The following is an 18,728-nucleotide window of genomic DNA, read 5'->3' as shown; positions in this document are numbered from 1 at the left end:
ATTTTAACCCTTCCAGATAATTTTTTTTCGCTTCAAACATCAATTACAGCTTTAAATTGTCAATGCTGGCAAATGTCCATGGTATAAACGGGATAATGCATGGCTAGCTGTGTATTAAATGATTTTAATGCAAGAAGTGGAGGCAAAGAACCACCTGACGCAAATTTCTCCGTGGACAACCGTGGATTATCACTTACAATTTCACTATTTACTCCGGTTTAATTCTAATTTGAAATATTATACACTATACCTTTCAAAAATTTGGGGTCGGTAAAAATTTGTTTTTGAAAGAAGTCACTCGACGTAATTTACTTAATAAAAATATAAAAATACAGCAAAATGGTAATATTATGAAATATTATAAATTCAAATGATAAAATGTAATGGCAAAGCTGAATTTTCAGCAGCTGATTAAAAGTATTACGTTCTATTGAAAGAAATATTACTGACCACAAACTTTTACATGCTAGTGTAAATAAGGTTCATGAGTTAATGAAATTCTAATAATAAAAATGCACAAAGTAAATCATTTAAAAAAAAAATTAAATAAAACACTAACAGATTAAATATTTAAATTCTTTACCTGCACATCATGTGACCATTAACTGGCATCAGAGGGCCATGGCATGAACATGCAAATGTTTTGGTAAATAATTAAAATATTACCTTCAGTGGCTACTAAAGAAAATATTTTATCAAAGTGGGTTAAGATGACAAAAAAGGGAATCCCTGTATGTAGAAAATACTATATACAATAGACTAATAAATTGACCTTATTGAGAGTATAAGCATAAATAAGTTGTAAGTATGACCAGTTTTGACAGAATTACAACAAAGATTTTTATTTTTGAAAATGGCAATTCAATGGCAAATGCTCTGATAATATGCAATAATAACATGGTTAAACTAACTAGTATACAATCGTTAAAGTTCAAAACATAAAAACATACTTTAAATGTCAGGAGAACAGGAGGTTACAGTTCTTCTACTTTGCTGTGTAACAGTAATAAGACAAGAGTACCTAACTAAAAAACCAAACTTCAGCTGACTGTACAGTGATACTGATGTGCAAGGAAATGGTATATTTACAAACACAACTGTCAAGATAGACTGTTAATATCGAATGGGGCTGACTCACAAATAGCACCTATGGTAAGACCAGACACGTAATAGTTCATGGGCAAATAAACACTGAAGAGTAACAGCTGCTGGCATGACTTTATAAAACCAATCATATCAAAGCCAGTTTTGAATGTTTAATAAGGCTTATATCCTAAACCTTTTTCCATGGGCCCAGATACAGTCATGCATTCAATGACTACCTGCATTGACAGATGTATAAAATTTACATTTTCTTAATAATCTGTTAAGGCAGTAATATTTTAACATTAGTTATATAAACATAAAATGAAAGATCATGGAATACATCAGGACGTTTTAGAGACAGCTACCGACCCAGTATGATAGACTAAACATTGTAATCTACACAGGGTAGGGGGCATTTCTAACATGTAAAGATTTATTTATTTATTTTTTAAATCACATGTATGAATATCAGACTGTGATGCTTTTCAATATGTTGTATGAATTTAAATCTGAAGATGATCTGAATGTTTTTGTCAATAGAAAGCATAAAGAGTACATTAAAGGTGCAAAGTCACCTTTCTAGTGTTGTATTCGCTTCATCTACGGCAATGGTGCCAAAACTAAAATACGCTATGTAGATTACAGTTTATACTGTTGCTTTTTACAAGTTTGTTTGACAATTTTCCTTTGCCATATTTAAAAAAAACAACAACAATTAAGCATATCAATGGCCACGACTGATATCGACTGTCCTTACATCAATTTTTTTCGTTGTTGTCGTCTAATTTTTGTCATCCTTCTTCTCTTCCTCTTCAGTGGGGTATGAATGCCAGGTGAGGCGTTCCTCATAAAAGGAGATGACCACTTGTGGACACTTTACATTCGCCTCCTTGGCTGGTACTAGATCAGCTTCATCAGAGTTTTTCCTGTAGGATAAAAAATACAGAAGACATTAACAACCAACAGCTCAGCTATTTTTCATCCGAGATGGATTTCTAAGTTGAGGAAACCGAGGGCAATTGTAATAATTACATTTTCCTTCAACTCACAGGCAACTCAAAATATACCAGCTATCTTCTGGTATATGAAGTGCATTTGTGCCTAAATATATTGTAAAAGACTACATCATATCAAATTTCATACCAGAAGTCAATAACATTACAATTGTCCCCGTTATGGAGGTGACTGCAAAGGTATGAATGCTTTTAGAGCATGCAAAATTGATTTGCAATGAAGTTTGGCAACAAGATAGGATGCCATCTGTTTTTAATAAATAATAATTAAAGTACTTTCAAATATCCCATCCACTTCACTTTCTGGAAAACTGTGCTCTTAGTTTTTGAGCCTAGAGGTCAATTTTGTGACTAACATAATTAAAAACATTGCGTTTTTTTTCCGTATGAAGGTGTAGATCACAGTTCACCAAACTTGAACTTTAGTATGCAGATGAAGATGAAGCTGGCATTTCGCATTCACATGCGTATGAAAGTGAATGGAGTTTTCACTCAAAATCAAAATTCTGTTATCATTTACACATTCTCATGTCATACCTATATGACTTTCTTTTTTGGCGTAACATAATATATATATATATATATGTATATTTATGGGCCAATATATATTTGCCAATACAATTAAAATCAATGGAATTCAATGTTATTTTGGTGCCCCAATGTTCTGCTTTTGTGTCTCACAGAAGAAAAAAGTCACAGGTTTGGAACGACATGATGGTGAGTATGTGATGACGGTATGTTCATTTTTGGGTGAACTACCCCTTTAACAGTGGTTGGGGGAAACTGTAACACAAATAAACCATATTACCGCAATCGTGAAGCTTAGAGCACAGTACTAGCAAAGCTCAGTAAGTTAATGGCTTTGATTCCCAAGAAATGCATAAACTTCTAAAACGTATAACCTCAAATATGCTGTATTTGTTTTTTCAGATAAGTGTCCAGAAAAAGTATTTGCCCCTTTATGATTTCCTTGATATTGCATATTTGTTAAATGATGAATACATTTAAGTAAATTTGTATTGAATATTTTTTTTAAATTAAAAACACTATGGTGCCAATGGTTTAATTCGCAAGGAATAATATGTGATTAAAGCTAGTCTAAATGGTACTACCTACACAACATTAAATTTATAAATTATACACTTTTTTTTTTTTTTTACTAAAATATATACACTGACTGGCTAATAAATCGATCTTCAACTACATGCAACACTACCATCCAAATTTTTTATGTTTTTGAAAGAAGTCTTTTATGCACACCAAGGCTGCATTTACTTGATACAGTGAAATATTATTACATTTTATGTATATATATATATATATATATATATATATATATATATATATATATATATATGTAGAGAGAGAGAGAGAGAGAGAGAAAGAGAAAGAATGTTACTCCTGTCTTCAGTGTCACATGATCTTTCAGAAATTATTCTAATATGCTGATTTGGTGATCAAGAAACAGTTATTATTATAATCTATGTTCGAATAGTGGAATAGAATAGAATGAATATAAAGTTTAAAAGAACAGCATTTATTTGAAATAGAAATCTTTTGTAACATTATGAATTCTTTACTGTCATTTGTGATCAATTTAAAGCATCCTTACTGAATAAAAGTATTATAGCCTATCTTTAAAAAAAATCATACTGACCTAAACTTTTGAAACGATAGCATGTTTAAAATAAATTTTACAACACATTTTATAGATTCCGTTTTGCAGTCTAGTGTTACAATTACCCCCGACCTCACAGCTATGATAAAATGTTGCATGGTAGCTACCACCTGTCATTCCTGTTAACTTTTAACCAAAAACCTCAAGATAAAATAGATATAATTTACAATATGAAGGCATCAATAATTAAGATAGCAAAAGCAAAAAAAAAATCTAACAAAGTGATACAATCCCCCATATGCTAAATCGGTGTGATTGAAGAAATTTAGTGTGTTACAATTGCCCCCGATCTCTCCTAATGCTGCTCAGGAACTGTCCCTCTAATCCAATACTTGTTTGTACCTTACGGGTAACAATTTCCATACAAACCATTTCATGAGGAACATGAGTTCTCCACTTGAGTCTGTAGCACCAATAATCCTCTCAGGATCCAAACCACGTGCAAAACCTCTGAGTTTCTCAGGCTAAATTAAGAGAGATGGCATGTAAGACACTGTTTAGCCCATTCAATCTCTTTTGGTTTTCTAATGTTTTAAAGACACTTCCTGACCAGCTTATAGACATGGAATGATGTAGACATCTCAGATGCTCAGATCTTCATGGCTCTTACCTCATCCTTGCGCTTTTTGGTCTCCTTTCCATCTCCGTCAGACTCGGCCCGCCTCTTGCCTCCAGATTCAGCCGATTTCTGCGACTGAAGGAATTCTGCTATGAGGTCTGGACAGTCTAGGTTGTCCTCAGGCTCCCAGGTGTTGTCCTCACTGAGCAAAAAAATATATAAGCATAAGATTTACACCCAAAATCAAGCTTAAATCTATGGAAGCTTGTTTTCACCAGATTCTTTTTAAAAAATGGTTAGAATTACCTAATTAATATTTTTATTCTGTGGCAGAAACAAGCTTCCATAAAAATCTGACTGCAGCTACTTACTCAGAAAAGCCTTTCCACTTGAGGAGATACTCCACTCTTCCCTTTACCACGCGCCGATCCAAGACCTTCTCTACCACATACTCCTCTTCTTCTTCTTCCACCACTTCTTCTACTTTCTTTTTGTTCTGTTTCTTCCCTGCTGTTGATTGCTTGGTTTCAGATTGAGAAACTGGAGCTGGATACAAGAATGGCGGGTAAATAAATAAGCGTTCAAGTTAACCTAAATCATTTACCACAATTTATGCCAAAATACCAAAGTTACTACAATCGTTGTTTTGGCAACAAAATAGTGGAAATGTGATACTTGCAACTGCTGCCTTAAAAAACATTTAAAGGGACAGTTCACTCAATAATAAAGATTCATCCATTTTATGCCAAATTAAATTTTAGGCAGAATGTTAAATACTTTCCATATTTTTCACTTTCATTTTATATTTTTCCATACAATGAAAGAGATTGTCATTCTTCATAACAATTCCACAGAAGAAAGTAAGCCTACGGGTTTGAAGATAACACTTTACAATAAGGTCCCATTAGTTAATGCATTGACTAACAATGAGTAATACATTTGTTACAATATGTATTAATCTTTGTTGACGTTAGGTAATAAAAATACAACTGCTTATTGATATTTCATGTAAGCTCAAGTCCATTAAATAATATTACCAGATACAACTTTTGATTTTAATAATTGTATTGGTAAATGTTAAAATCAACTAGATTTAGAAGCATTTTTCACTGTTATTTCATGAAGTAAAATAATGTTAACGAATGGAACCTTATTGAAGATGTGCTACCGGGCTGAAACATGGCGGTGAATAAATAATGATTGTACTATCCCTTTAAACGCTTATACGAATGAGATGTATTATTAATTTATAATGGTTTTATAGCAATAATAAAAACTATGGTATTTTGGTTTCCATTGCAAACTAATAAAAAAAATCCAAACCTTCAGTCACAGCAGCATCGGCTGAAGGCTCTGACGTTTGGCTCATATTTCCAAGGGCTCTTAACAGCTGGAAATATATAAAGATCCTTATAAATATGAATAAAACAAATAAAAAATAGTATCAATTAGATATATAGATCAGAAATATTTCGTAAACACACTACACTACACTATGATTTAAATTGTACGTGTGTTGGTTTACCTAAGGGATGCAGCTGTACGACACATCTGCATGCATAATATGGCAAACACTAGGACTGTTATGCATTAGCGACTGGAGGCCAGCGCGCGCGACAAAACCCATTCCGAATAACGTTAAATGCATTGCATGCTTCACGCGCATGGATAGGGCAGGACGCCACTCTTTTACTGAATTTTTTTCCTCCATGATGTTTTAGAGGGACAATCAAGCTATTCAATGTCTGCTGTGGCCAAAGCATCTTGTATCCTTGCCGCAGCACATTTGATCGCTGCGATTCTACCACAACAAACACTATGTGCACGAGCCCGCATATCGGCGGTGCCCAGAAACAAACGCACTTACTTGTATCTCGCGGAGATAAAGATGAAATAAAGCTGTTCTGCATATATTTAAGTCCGAAATGAATAGGTTGCAGTGATTAATTATGGGACGTCTACAGTGATGTGATGATCCTGAATGTGGCTGTTATTCACGCCCACTTCCGTATTAGAAATGAGAGTCAAAACGGTGACTTCCGGTGTAATTATCTCTATGGTTACTTTCATCATAAAAGTAGATGTTTTGGAGGATTAAATTATGACTAGTGTTGATCAATACTTGTCTTAAAGCCTAATACCTACCAGTTAGTCAATTGAAAATCCTTTCTCCCCGTGTTGCTTTAACAATGCAGCTGTAGAGGCATCTTTACGCAGCCGTGATGCAGCATCGGTGCCGCCTTTGCAGTGCAAAGGTGTTGGTTGATATTCTAGCTTCCTTTCATGAATGTCAGAAGAGAATGTGTAAAATGTTGGCTTCAGACTTGAACACAGCAGTACCTTGTGGTTTTGGTATTTACGTTTCTTTTTTTTACACATTTGACTGAGTTAAGTCTGTTCTTATAGAGCATATGTGCCCCTCAAAATTATGCATATAAACACATATGCTTCTTTGCTTCTGTTTAAATAATGCAGCATGTAAGCTTTATTTTTTATTGTCACAGCAGTTTATAATTTCATGTTATAATATCCATACTTTCATATTTAAAATATTACTTTCATACTTTCATAACATTATTTTTGGAATTGTATAGGCTATTATTTATGTAAAGGCATCTGTGCCACATCTGTGAAGCATTGAACTTGCACGTGTAAATGCAATTTTTTTGTGGTAGCCTAAATATTCATCTTCACATGCAGCTTTGTTTCTTTTGGAACAAAAGAAACTCTTTAAACTCTTTACATTTAAACTCTTTAAATATGCATTATTATGTAGGGTGTTTCAAGCCCTTAGGAGAGAGTGTTTTGTCCATGGAAATGATGACCGATCATCTAATGAGAGAAGGAAAAGCACACAGAAACAAGGACCCAATCGGTCCAACCCATGTGCTTGCCTTGCTGCTTTTTATATCACTTATTATCATTATTTAGTCAATTTCATCAATTCTTTAGCTATATAGCTGTTCAGTTTAAAGCCCAAAACTTAGCATTTTGAATATGTGAGTTCCCATGGAAATGGTCTTGCTTTACCATTGAAAGTGTTTTATAGCCTAATGGTGGATACCAAGAAAAAGCAGGCCTAGTATTTAGCTAGTCATGTGATCTCAAAAAGTCGGCCCCCATAAGGTAACCCACTCCATGTAACATAAAACAGTCTTTATTAAGCCACTGATTTGACTGGAGATTTTCTACACATATTTGTCAAAATGACTATTCATTTTCGTATGTAAAACATAAATAGTCTGTGCCGTTGCCCGTTCCGTCCTGTAGGTGGCAGTGATAAATACCGAGTTTACTGCTGCTGTCATTTACAAGGCAGAGAAGTGGGTGTCGACTCGACCAGAGAGTCGACGGTGTTGTTGACATTGCCCAGGAGCACTATAAAAGTTCTCAACCGTGATATGGCAGTATTGTCAACCGCTTCAATACACAGAAACACAGAACCGTGAAAACACAGTGAAAACACAGAACCGTCAGATGACTGTGCACTTCAGCTGATTTTGTGGAAGTGGTTGTGAGTACATTCTGTTTTACAGGGTTGGGAATAGACAGAATACGAGGTCAATGATCGCAACGGCTCGTTTCTCTGAACAGTTAGACTGTTCGTTTTGCTCAATTATTGCTGAAGTTAGCTGTCATTTCGCATGTATGTGGGTATTACGCTGATTTATTATTTGCATTTTGATGCATTCATTATTGAATTTCTAAATCACTAAGGAAGTGATTGTATTTTGCTTCAAAACAAGAATATAATTATTGAGAATATATTTTAAACGATGTATTTTGATAGGGCTACACATTTGTACGCTGGAGTCGATCATTTAGGGTTGTAATGTAAACCTATATTAATCAGTGACAACTAGTAAGAAAGCATGTCCGTTATAATAATTAACTTGCAACATTTATTATGGACATGTAAAATAACATGCTATATAATTAATTATGACTATCCTGTATAGAAAAGATTGCAGATTGTATCAGTATGAATTTCACACATACACAACCCCCTACCACACATGCACACGTGCATATGTCCTTCTTGTGTACATGCTGTTTCCTGCATGTCCATTTTCTTTATTTACACAAAATATAATAATAATAATAAACTTCATTCTATAAAGCCCCATTAAAAGCAGCTTCTCAAAGCACTGGAGAGTATGTCTAAGAATTACACACGCAATATTGTTAACCTAAAAACATTTTTATTTTTTGTATTTGTATATTATACTTATAAATACTGGTAAAAACATTTGAAATACCAATACTTCTACTAATAATTTTACTTTATTTTTAAATAATGATTTTAATAGCCACAGTAGAGCTTAATGGAAACTCCCATAGAAATGTCCAAAGATTACATAAAGCCATTAATGGTGAGAAAATCAGCAAATGAAAAATGTGCTTCACCACTTTTGTTGACATTTAAAATTGGACACTGATATAGAATGATGGGAAAGGCTTCAGGTAAATAATTGTGGTGGTTTGGATGTAATATCATGCCCTGAATTGTCAAAAATGTAAATGTACATTGTAGTGGACGTTGTGCATCATAGGGTTTAACGTGATGGCCCATGCATGACTGACTGATTTCTAGTAAACAAAAAGCAAACATGCATATCTTTTCTTCACTCAAGGTAAATAAACATGTCTATTTTAGGTTATCAGTATGACTCGCGATATCATTCTTGGAGATGAGCTGCCTGACTGGGTTGGGGCAAAAGAGTTTTATCAGAAGTATGATCCCAAAGAGGTGATTGGCAGGTGAGTATTTGTACTATTCAGCAAGTGTTTTATTGTAGTTTATTGAGATGTCTTGTGTGTAACTAAACTGTCCCTTGTGCAGAGGTGTGAGCAGTGTGGTGCGCAGATGTGTCCACAAACACACAGGGCAGGAGTTTGCAGTGAAGATCATTGAGATCACTGCAGAGAAAATGACAGAACAGCAGTTAGAGGAGGTGAAGAGCTCCACGCTGAAGGAGATTCATGTACTTACTCTGGTGAATGGCCACCCGTCCATCAGTGAGTCTGAATGCTACTGCTAATGTTTGAAATGATGTGTTGAGCCCTTTCTGAGTAATAACTGACCTTATTTGTGCTTTTTCAGTCACACTTATTGATTCTTATGAGTCAACAACCTTCATATTTTTGGTATTCGACCTGTAAGTATATTAAATTATGTTGTATTATATTAGATTATATTATATTTACACTGACTTACACAACTTTTCGTACAGCATGAGGAGAGGAGAACTATTTGATTACTTGACTGAAAAAGTCACTCTCAGTGAAAAGGAAACCAGGTGAATTTTTTTCTCAAATCCTGTTTAAAGTTTCTATGGTTGCACATTTTTCTTCTCGTGCCATATTGTGGTTGCAAACATTCTTACTTTTAGGAGTATGATGCGTGCTCTTCTGGAGGCTGTCCAGTATCTACATTCTCTAAATATTGTACATCGTGACCTCAAACCTGAAAATGTGCTGCTAGACGACCAGGGTCACATCAAACTTTCGGACTTTGGCTTTTCAGTCCAGCTGGGGCCTAATGAAAGACTAAGAGGTGAGAAAATCAACACTGACCTTTCACGGCGACAAATCAAATCAAAACCCATTTAACTGAACAACATACATTGTTTGAAAACTGTTCTTTGTGAATTTCCTTTGTTAGAGTTGTGTGGAACACCAGGATATCTGGCACCAGAGATTCTGAAGTGCTCCATGGATGAGACACATGAGGGATATGGGAAAGAGGTGGACCTGTGAGTAAATAATACTCATATTCTGCTATCTTTTGGGCAACAAAAGCATTGTGGATGGGTCATCGCCTGTCCCATGTTTTCCCACAGGTGGGCTTGTGGTGTGATCCTGTTCACCCTTCTTGCTGGGTCTCCACCGTTCTGGCATCGCAAACAGCTGCTGATGCTGAGAATGATTATGGAAGGCCGGTACCAGTTTAGTTCTCCAGAGTGGGATGACCGGTCTGACACCGTCAAAGACTTGGTGAGATGCTTAGCATTGTCTTAAGGCCCGTTCACACCAAGGACGATGACTATAAAGATATAGTTCAAAAATTCATTCTAAATATAAAAGAATAGCAGAGTCCACTCCACACCACAACTATAATGATAATAACACCGTGAAACAAAATCGTTGGAATTTATTTCAGAGTGATTTTTTTTTTCTCCCAATTGATAAACGATAAAAATATAGTCAGTCAATCAGAATCCATCCTGCTTTAAAGAGCTCAAGCATTTAATGTAGCAGTCAACAAAACTTTGAGTGCACTCAGAATAAACTGAATGATATCGTCTGCTGGTGTGGACGCTATTATAGTTATCTTTATAGTTATCGTTCTTGGTGTGAACTGGAGCATACAGGCTAACTGCCAATATTGATAAATGTACCCATGTGTGCATTATACTTTTTGCTTACAAAGTTGACATTCCTTTAGATCTCAAGGCTTTTAGTGCTGGAACCCACACTTCGCCTCACAGCCGAGCAAGCTTTAGCTCATCCTTTTTTCCGTCAGTACCAAAAGGAAGACGTGCGGATCTTTAGCCCCAGGAAGACATTTAAGGTGTGTTTATTTATTTTTATTTATTTTATTTATATACCCTACCATTTAAAAGTTTGGTGTTGGTAAGATTTTTTAATAATGTTTTTGAAAGAAGTCTCTTATGCTCACCAAGGTTGCAAAAAATACAGTAAAAACAGTAATATTGTGAAATATTATTACAATTTAAAATCACTTTTTTCTATTTTTATCCATTTAAAAATGTATTCCTGTGATGGCAAAGCTGAATTTTCAGCATCATTACTCCAGTCTTCATCGTCACATGATCCTTCAGAAATCATTTTAATATGTTGGTTTGCTGCTCAAGAAACTTTTTTATTATTATCAATGTTGAAAACAGTAGTGCTGCTTAATATTTTTGGAAGCCGTGATACATTTTTTGGGGGATTTTTTGAATACAAAGTTCAAAAGAACAATATTTATTTGAAATAGAAAGCATTTAGAACATTAGCCTATAATTGTCTTTACTGTCACTTTTGATCAATCCTTGCTGAATTAAAATATTAAATTCTTTAAAACAAAATTACTGACTCCAAACTTTTCAACTGTAGCGTATGTTTATTTACTTTCCATACATTTAAAAATTGCAAAAAATCTTTTTTCTTTTTGTGGACAACGGTGTAATTATACTTTACAAGTATAATTCCATTGGTGTAATTCAAAACTGTTCTTTCCATCTTCAGGCCCTGATCTTGACAGTGTTAGCTTGTATACGAATGCAGTGCCGCTACTACCGAGCCAGACCGTTAACAAAGGAGCTCCTAGCGAGAGACCCTTATTCCATCCGCGGTGTGCGCAAGCTCATTGACGGCTGTGCTTTCCGCATATATGGACACTGGGTCAAGAAAGGGGAGCAACAGAATCGAGCTGCTCTGTTCCAGAACACTGCTAAAATCATTCTACTGGGCCTTGAAGACTTTGAAAACTAAAGGTCATGTTTTTCCCTCATGTTCCCTCATCTTTCCATGTACAGTTTTATTGTTTGTTTGTTTGTGTTTTTGTGGTTTTAGCCTGCCTTTCAAAAAGGCACAAAAAACACAGCAGTTTGATTTTTATAGATGATTATTTTTTTGTCTTGAAAGAGGGATGGTGCTTTTTGATTTTAACAGCATTTTAACCTCATTTTAACCACTCACTGTGGATTTTATGTTCTAAATGTATTGTTTTATCACATACTTATTGGGGCGGTATCTTCTGATATTGCTTATTATATGGACCAGCTTGATATGAAGCGATAACGTTTTTTTTTTTTTTCTAGATTGGACAGAGCTTGTTTCCTAGTCAAGCTCTTTAGCTTTTGTCTGTTATTGACACAATGCAGATTGTATTTGAATTTATTATTACTGTTATGCTTCGAAAACAATTCCTGGTTGTTGAAGCCTAAACCATAGATGGACAGGGAACAGGATAACAATACAAAGGATGACATACTTGAAACATCACATTACTACTGAGAGTTGTTTTAAAATCCATACAAAATTGTGTGTACAGCTTTTATTCCTTTTTAACCTCTACATATGTTTACCACTTGTTTCTTTTTATCACAGTTGACTAGACATTATCCATTCATCATCAAGGCACTGTAGGCAATCTAATCAGGTATACATGTATGAATAATATAATTACTGTATGTTATGTGTTTTTACTTTTTGAAATGAGTGGTTTCAAAACTAAACTAAAGATGTGGAACATATTTTCTTACTTCTTAATTTGAATCTTGGCCTCCAGTTTACTAATGGTATCATTAAGTTGATCAGCACTGTCCTGCAGACGTTGTTGTAGCTGATCAGTCAAGCGCATCACTTCATCCCTCACTTCTTTTTGAACTATGGACCTGAGCTCAGACTTTGAAGAAGACCCTTGTGGAAAACAAACCCATACATAAACATATACTTTTATTTTATTTGTGGTATGCAGTGAGTATTACATATTAGAGCATGCAGTCTGGCATAAATATGTAATCTCTATTTTTTAAAAAACAACACAATTTCGTGTGCAATGGGCACAAAGGTATAATTCCACTCAAACATTTAAATGTTGCTATTTTTTTAAACTATATATATATATAACAAAGAAAATAACTAAAATATTACATTATGCATTAATAATAATTGGTAACACTATACATTAAGGTCTTGTCAGTTAATAATAGTTCATGCATTTTGCTGTCTTTAACAATGGGCAAATTAACCAGTCTTTAACAAATTAACGTAATTTAATTAAAAAAAATACTGTTCAGCTGTTCCATGTTGGTTCATGTAAATAAGCTCAGTTCCATTAAATAATATTAACAGATATAACTTTTGTTTTTAATAATGTATTAGTAAATTATTAAATTAACATTAACTGAGATTTATAAATGCTTTAGAAGGGTTTTTCGTTGTTAGTTCACGTTAATTAATATAGTTAACTAATGTTAACAAATGGAACATTAATGTAAAGTGTTACCTAATCATTTATCAAGTGGGAGGAGAAATAGGTGAACTTATACACTGATTTGTACTGATGCGTGCTGGTTTGTTTTTTTGAGTTGTCTTATTTACTTAAGGAATTAAATTAAACCAGTTGAATTAAAAAATACCAAAATATATAACTACCTTGGTTGGGACTGTCTGTCTCTGTGGTCTTCATTTCTGGTAGTGCAGCACTTTGTTGAACTTCTCCATCCATTTCTGTCTCCCTCTCTGTTTCTTTTTCTCCATCTGCAGTACTTTCTTTAAACAACAAATGACAGTATATACTTTCAAATATCAGTTGTATACGTGTGTGTGAGTGTGTGTATATATATATATATATATATATATAGAGAGAGAGAGAGAGAGAGAGAGAGAGACAGAGAGACAGAGAGAGTGTGTGTGTTATTTTATCAGGTGTGCATTAGTACCAGATTTGGCAGTTTCCTCTATATCGGTGTTGTCCTCAGGTATTCCAATATATGACAAGGATATATCCAACTGCACCTTACCATGCAAGAGTCACAAAATTAATTGCTCTGTCAACATACGTTAGAATTTAGTACTATACAGTATCTGTCCTAACAAATCCATAAACTCACCTCTGGAGTAAAAATGTATTTGTATAAAAAATAATGTCTCATATATGTGTTGATGAAATAGTATAAAATTTGTGTCATTTGCTCCGAGCTGAAAAGGTCGATACTGAAAGGAGGCCTCTGTGTTAAATAGGGGAAAGAACAAAATAGGTTTGAGCACAAAAACGTTAACTTCCCAACAGTTATTATTTCAAAGCAGATATATGATTACACTACTGTTCAAATTGTGTGGTTATGTTCACCAAGGCTGCATTTATTTGATTAAAATACATTACAAAATTAAATAACTGTTTTCTCTATTTGTACATTTTAAAATGTATTTTTTCCTGTGATGGCAAAGCTGCATTTTCAGCATCATTACTCCAGTCTTCAATGTCACATGCAGAGGTGGACAAAGTACACAACTTCCTTACTTGAGTGAAAGTACAAATACTACTGGTCAAATATTACTCCGTTACAAGTAAAAGTACAGAAGTACTCGTTTTTAAAAGTACTTTAGTATCAAAAGTAAAAAGTAAATGTCAATGCATTGTTTTATTATTGTTGCATTGTTGTATGTAATACTTATAGTTCCTTCTTGTGCCTCTGAATCTATGCCTGCCTACCCACCCTCATATCAATATCAAATGTACAGGTCCTTCTCAAAAAATTAGCATATTGTGATAAAGTTCATTATTTTCCATAATGTAATGATAAAAATTAAACTTTCATATATTTTAGATTCAGTGCACACCAACTGAAATATTTCAGGTCTTTTATTGTTTTAATACTGATGATTTTGGCATACAGCTCATGAAAACCCAAAATTCCTATCTCAAAAAATTAGCATATCACGAAAAGGGTCTCTGAACGAGCTATTAACCTAATCATCTGAATCAACTAATTAACTCTAAACACCTGCAAAAGATTCCTGAGGCTTTTAAAAACTCCCAGCCTGTTTCATTACTCAAAACCGCAATCATGGGTAAGACTGCCGACCTGACCGCTGTCCAGAAGGCCATCATTGACACCCTCAAGCAAGAGGGTAAGACGCAGAAAGAAATTTCTGAACAAATAGGCTGTTCCCAGAGTGCTGTATCAAGGCACCTCAGTGGGAAGTCTGTGGGAAGGAAAAAGTGTGGCAAAAAACGCTGCACAACGAGAAGAGGTGACCGGACCCTGAGGAAGATTGTGGTGAAGGACCGATTCCAGACCTTGGGGGACCTGCGGAAGCAGTGGACTGAGTCTGGAGTAGAAACATCCAGAGCCACTGTGCACAGGCGTGTGCAGGAAATGGGCTACAGGTGCCGCATTCCCCAGGTCAAGCCACTTTTGAACCAGAAACAGCGGCAGAAGCGCCTGACCTGGGCTACAGAGAAGTATCACTGGACTGTTGCTCAGTGGTCCAAAGTACTTTTTCCGGATGAAAGCAAATTTTGCATGTCATTCGGAAATCAAGGTGCCAGAGTCTGGAGGAAGACTGGGGAGAAGGAAATGCCAAAATGCCTGAAGTCCAGTGTCAAGTACCCACAGTCAGTGATGGTCTGGGATGCCATGTCAGCTGCTGGTGTTGGTCCACTGTGTTTTATCAAGGGCAGGGTCCATGCAGCTAGCTATCAGGAGATTTTGGAGCACTCCATGCTTCCATCTGCTGAAAAGCTTTATGGAGATGATTTCATTTTTCAGCAAGACCTGGCACCTGCTCACAGTGCCAAAACCACTGGTAAATGGTTTACTGACCATGGTATTACTGTGCTCAATTGGCCTGCCAACTCTCCTGACCTGAACCCCATAGAGAATCTGTGGGATATTGAGAAGAGAAAGTTGAGAGACGCAAGACCCAACACTCTGGATGAGCTTAAGGCCGCTATCGAAGCATCCTGGGCCTCCATAACACCTCAAGAGTGCCACAGGCTGATTGCCTCCATGCCACGCCGCATTGAAGCAGTCATTTCTGCAAAAGGATTCCCGACCAAGCATTGAGTGCATAACTGAACATAATTATTTGAAGGTTGACATTTTTTTTTGTATTAAAAACACTTCTTTTATTGGTCGGATGAAATATGCTAATATTTTGAGACAGGAATTTTGGGTTTTCATGAGCTGTATGCCAAAATCATCAGTATTAAAACAATAAAAGACCTGAAATATTTCAGTTGGTGTGCAATGAATCTAAAATATATGAAAGTTTAATTTTTATCATTACATTATGGAAAATAATGAACTTTATCACAATATGCTAATTTTTTGAGAAGGACCTGTATTTCTAGAACACAGTTCCAGTAGTGAGATTGAATAAGTGCACTCAATAACGTCCACAATGTTTTCGGACACCCAAATGGCTGTTCCTTCAAATAGTGCCTTATTTCAAGTTTTTTGGTTTTAGTATGAATGTGTTAGCCTTACTATTATCTATAAGCTAGTGTGCTCCATAACAATGACAAAATTCGCATTTAGAAGACCAAACCCAACATTGAAAATGAAAATCAGATTGATGTCAGAATCCAACGTCAGATTGACGTTAATCTCCAACGTAGGAGAGATGTTGTATTGTGGTTGAAAATGAATTGTGGTTCTGATGTCAACCCGACTTTCATTTCCAACCAAAAATGTATGATGGTGATGTCAAAATGCAACCCCTGCAACTAAAATCATCCCCTGCCTGACGTTATTACTTTCTACTCAAGAACCTTGACAGAAATGTAGTAGAGTAAAAAGTACGATATTTGCTTTCAAATGTAGTGAAGTTAAAGTAAAAAGTTTCCAGAAAAATAAATACTCAAGTAAAGTACAGATACTTGAAAAGTTTCCTTAAGTACAGTACTCAAGTAAATGTACATTGTTACTGTCCACCTCTAGTAACATGATCCTTCAGAAATCATGCTGTTTTTCTGCAAACATTTTTTATTATTATCAATGATGAAAATCGTTCTTAATATTTTTGTGGAAATACAATGATAATTTTTTTGCAGGATTCTTTGATTAATAGAAACAATTATTTGAAAAAAATCTGTTGTAACATAAATGCTTTTACTGTCACTTTTGATCAATTTGATGACAATACAATTTGACTGAATTAAATTCTTAAATTGATTTATTCAAAAAAAAAATCTTACTGACCCCAAACTTTTGAATGGTATATTGTATCTACATACCCTGACTGAATGGCAAAGCAGAAGTTCACTGCAGTAGGTCAAACAGTGATCCGTGTTATTGAGGGGTGTTTCTGAAAATGTTTTACAAGAATGTTTTAATATTATATAAGTATGAGAATCTTGTACAAAATTATAAAGATATTGTTAATTCTACAATAACATGATTACTATGGCTGCATCACCTGTGTTGAACAGATGCACGTTTTTTATAATGGAGATGAGAACAGAAGTTTGTTCCCTGTTGAATTTCTTCTCTCTGCAGAACAGCACTAGATTTGTATACAACTCAAGAAGTACTCCCTGTTTTGGCTGAGGCACATCAGAGACCAATAATGCACGGCACAAAATCCTAGAGGGGAAGCAGCAAACAACGTGCATTCACCCAAGATCAAGCAATGGCATAAATTATGATTATAAGCATAATTCAGGGTAGATTTTCTATTTAAAAAAATTATTTGGTCTATCTCAGCATTTGAACTTGTTAATTATAGCTTGGTTATTTACACAATGGCAGGACAATTAGCAGGTTGCCTAACAAGATCAGAGAGGTAAAGTTAGCTACTGTTCAGCGATGGGCATAAAGATAGTTTAGCCTACATGAGGGTGCCACCTTGAAGTTAATCTTGATACTTTTAACTGTTATATTTTATAATGTAACACTAATTTATGTAATAGTATAACATGACTGACTGTTTAAAAATGAAATAATGCTGTAAACGTCATTCACAGCAGCGCCATCTTTGATTTTTAACGGGAATGAAAGCGAGGCTGTGAGGGATAGACATGCATCTCGTCAGTGGGTTGTGGCCCAACTATGGTTGTGGCCAGCCTACTATTATTTGATGTGTTTTTGAATTGTTCTGCTAACGAAACCCAGCAAAATACCTTAACAAGAAATTTCAGTAGACAAAAATCTACAAACAACATGAGCTGTGGAATATAAGTGATTAGAGCTTTCAGCGGATGCCATTGAACACACGGCAAGTTTATCCCTCACCGCGTCGCTTTCATACTTGGCATGGCGCTGCTCTGAATAAGGTCTATAAAGTTACCTATTAGCATAATATACCTGTGTTAAGCAATATTTGTAATATAAATGTAAACCTTTCGATCTCAGGTATGGAATTGGTCTTCTCAATCTCTTCCATATCACTGTGTTTCAGATCTGCCCTAGAAATGCAGTAAACAACAATAATTATTGAGGATGTTTTGTGTATAAAGATGCTGAAAATGCAAACTGCATTGGATTTTTTTTGTGGGACCTAACGTTACCATAACAACACCCGTGCTCTTGGAGGATGGGGCTCCTAGAAAAGATTACAATTAATGTACAAAAATGTATAATGTTTTTGGGAAATCACAAGTTATTTCTGATCTCTAGATTTCATGAAAAAGTATAGCTTTTACCTTAATGTTCTCAAAAGACTTCATTTCTCCGATATGACAGCCTCTGAAAACGGCTCTATAAAAACATGAACCTAAACCAACTGTGTGTGTTACATCGTATCCTAGCAACTACATTTTTTCTTCTGTAAAAACCCCACTAACCACTGATCAGTACCGCCAACTTAAAAGCCACGAACACTTCACATGAGGATGCACGTTATTATTTTTAATATGACATTGAAACGATCA

At 35.1% G+C, this 18,728-nt stretch overlaps 3 protein-coding genes across 5 annotated transcripts; 1 reads left to right on the top strand and 2 right to left on the bottom strand.

The window, feature by feature from the left end:
• Nucleotides 1–815: 815 nt before the first annotated feature.
• cbx1b (chromobox homolog 1b (HP1 beta homolog Drosophila)) lies at nt 816–6,349 on the bottom strand. Of its 3 annotated transcripts, none has more exons than XM_077200707.1 (6): nt 6,204–6,349; nt 5,660–5,726; nt 4,708–4,882; nt 4,388–4,538; nt 4,147–4,241; nt 816–2,012 (listed from the first exon to the last, which is right to left on the bottom strand). In XM_077200707.1, the coding sequence occupies exons 2-6, from the start codon at nt 5,703–5,705 to the stop codon at nt 1,868–1,870; spliced, it is 612 nt and encodes a 203-aa protein (XP_077056822.1). In that variant the 5' UTR covers nt 5,706–5,726; nt 6,204–6,349; the 3' UTR covers nt 816–1,867. The 3 variants fall into 3 exon arrangements, with proteins under 3 accessions (XP_077056822.1, XP_077056823.1, XP_077056824.1); XM_077200708.1 differs by having other exon boundaries at nt 5,660–5,745; nt 6,204–6,348; XM_077200709.1 differs by lacking the exon at nt 5,660–5,726.
• Nucleotides 6,350–7,624: 1,275 nt separating this feature from the next.
• On the top strand, nt 7,625–13,497 carry phkg2 (phosphorylase kinase, gamma 2 (testis)). Its single transcript, XM_077200699.1, has 10 exons — nt 7,625–7,850; nt 8,994–9,097; nt 9,180–9,355; nt 9,441–9,495; nt 9,571–9,636; nt 9,730–9,893; nt 10,002–10,092; nt 10,180–10,333; nt 10,785–10,910; nt 11,591–13,497. The coding sequence occupies exons 2-10, from the start codon at nt 9,003–9,005 to the stop codon at nt 11,834–11,836; spliced, it is 1,173 nt and encodes a 390-aa protein (XP_077056814.1). The 5' UTR covers nt 7,625–7,850; nt 8,994–9,002; the 3' UTR covers nt 11,837–13,497.
• cfap119 (cilia and flagella associated protein 119) lies at nt 12,387–18,672 on the bottom strand. Its single transcript, XM_077200700.1, has 9 exons — nt 18,501–18,672; nt 18,366–18,400; nt 18,198–18,263; nt 17,276–17,442; nt 17,094–17,164; nt 13,963–14,079; nt 13,792–13,867; nt 13,505–13,621; nt 12,387–12,766 (listed from the first exon to the last, which is right to left on the bottom strand). Exons 1-9 carry the CDS (start codon nt 18,522–18,524, stop codon nt 12,606–12,608), a joined length of 834 nt encoding a protein of 277 aa, XP_077056815.1. The 5' UTR covers nt 18,525–18,672; the 3' UTR covers nt 12,387–12,605.
• Between the last annotated feature and the right edge of the window lie 56 nt (nt 18,673–18,728).

The sequence above is a fragment of the Siphateles boraxobius genome, unplaced genomic scaffold, assembly GCF_051911475.1.
Source record: "Siphateles boraxobius isolate OS27281-9 unplaced genomic scaffold, OSU_SipBor_1 46, whole genome shotgun sequence".
Lineage (NCBI taxonomy): Eukaryota > Metazoa > Chordata > Actinopteri > Cypriniformes > Leuciscidae > Siphateles > Siphateles boraxobius.
This window is presented reverse-complemented; position numbering and strand designations above follow the sequence as displayed.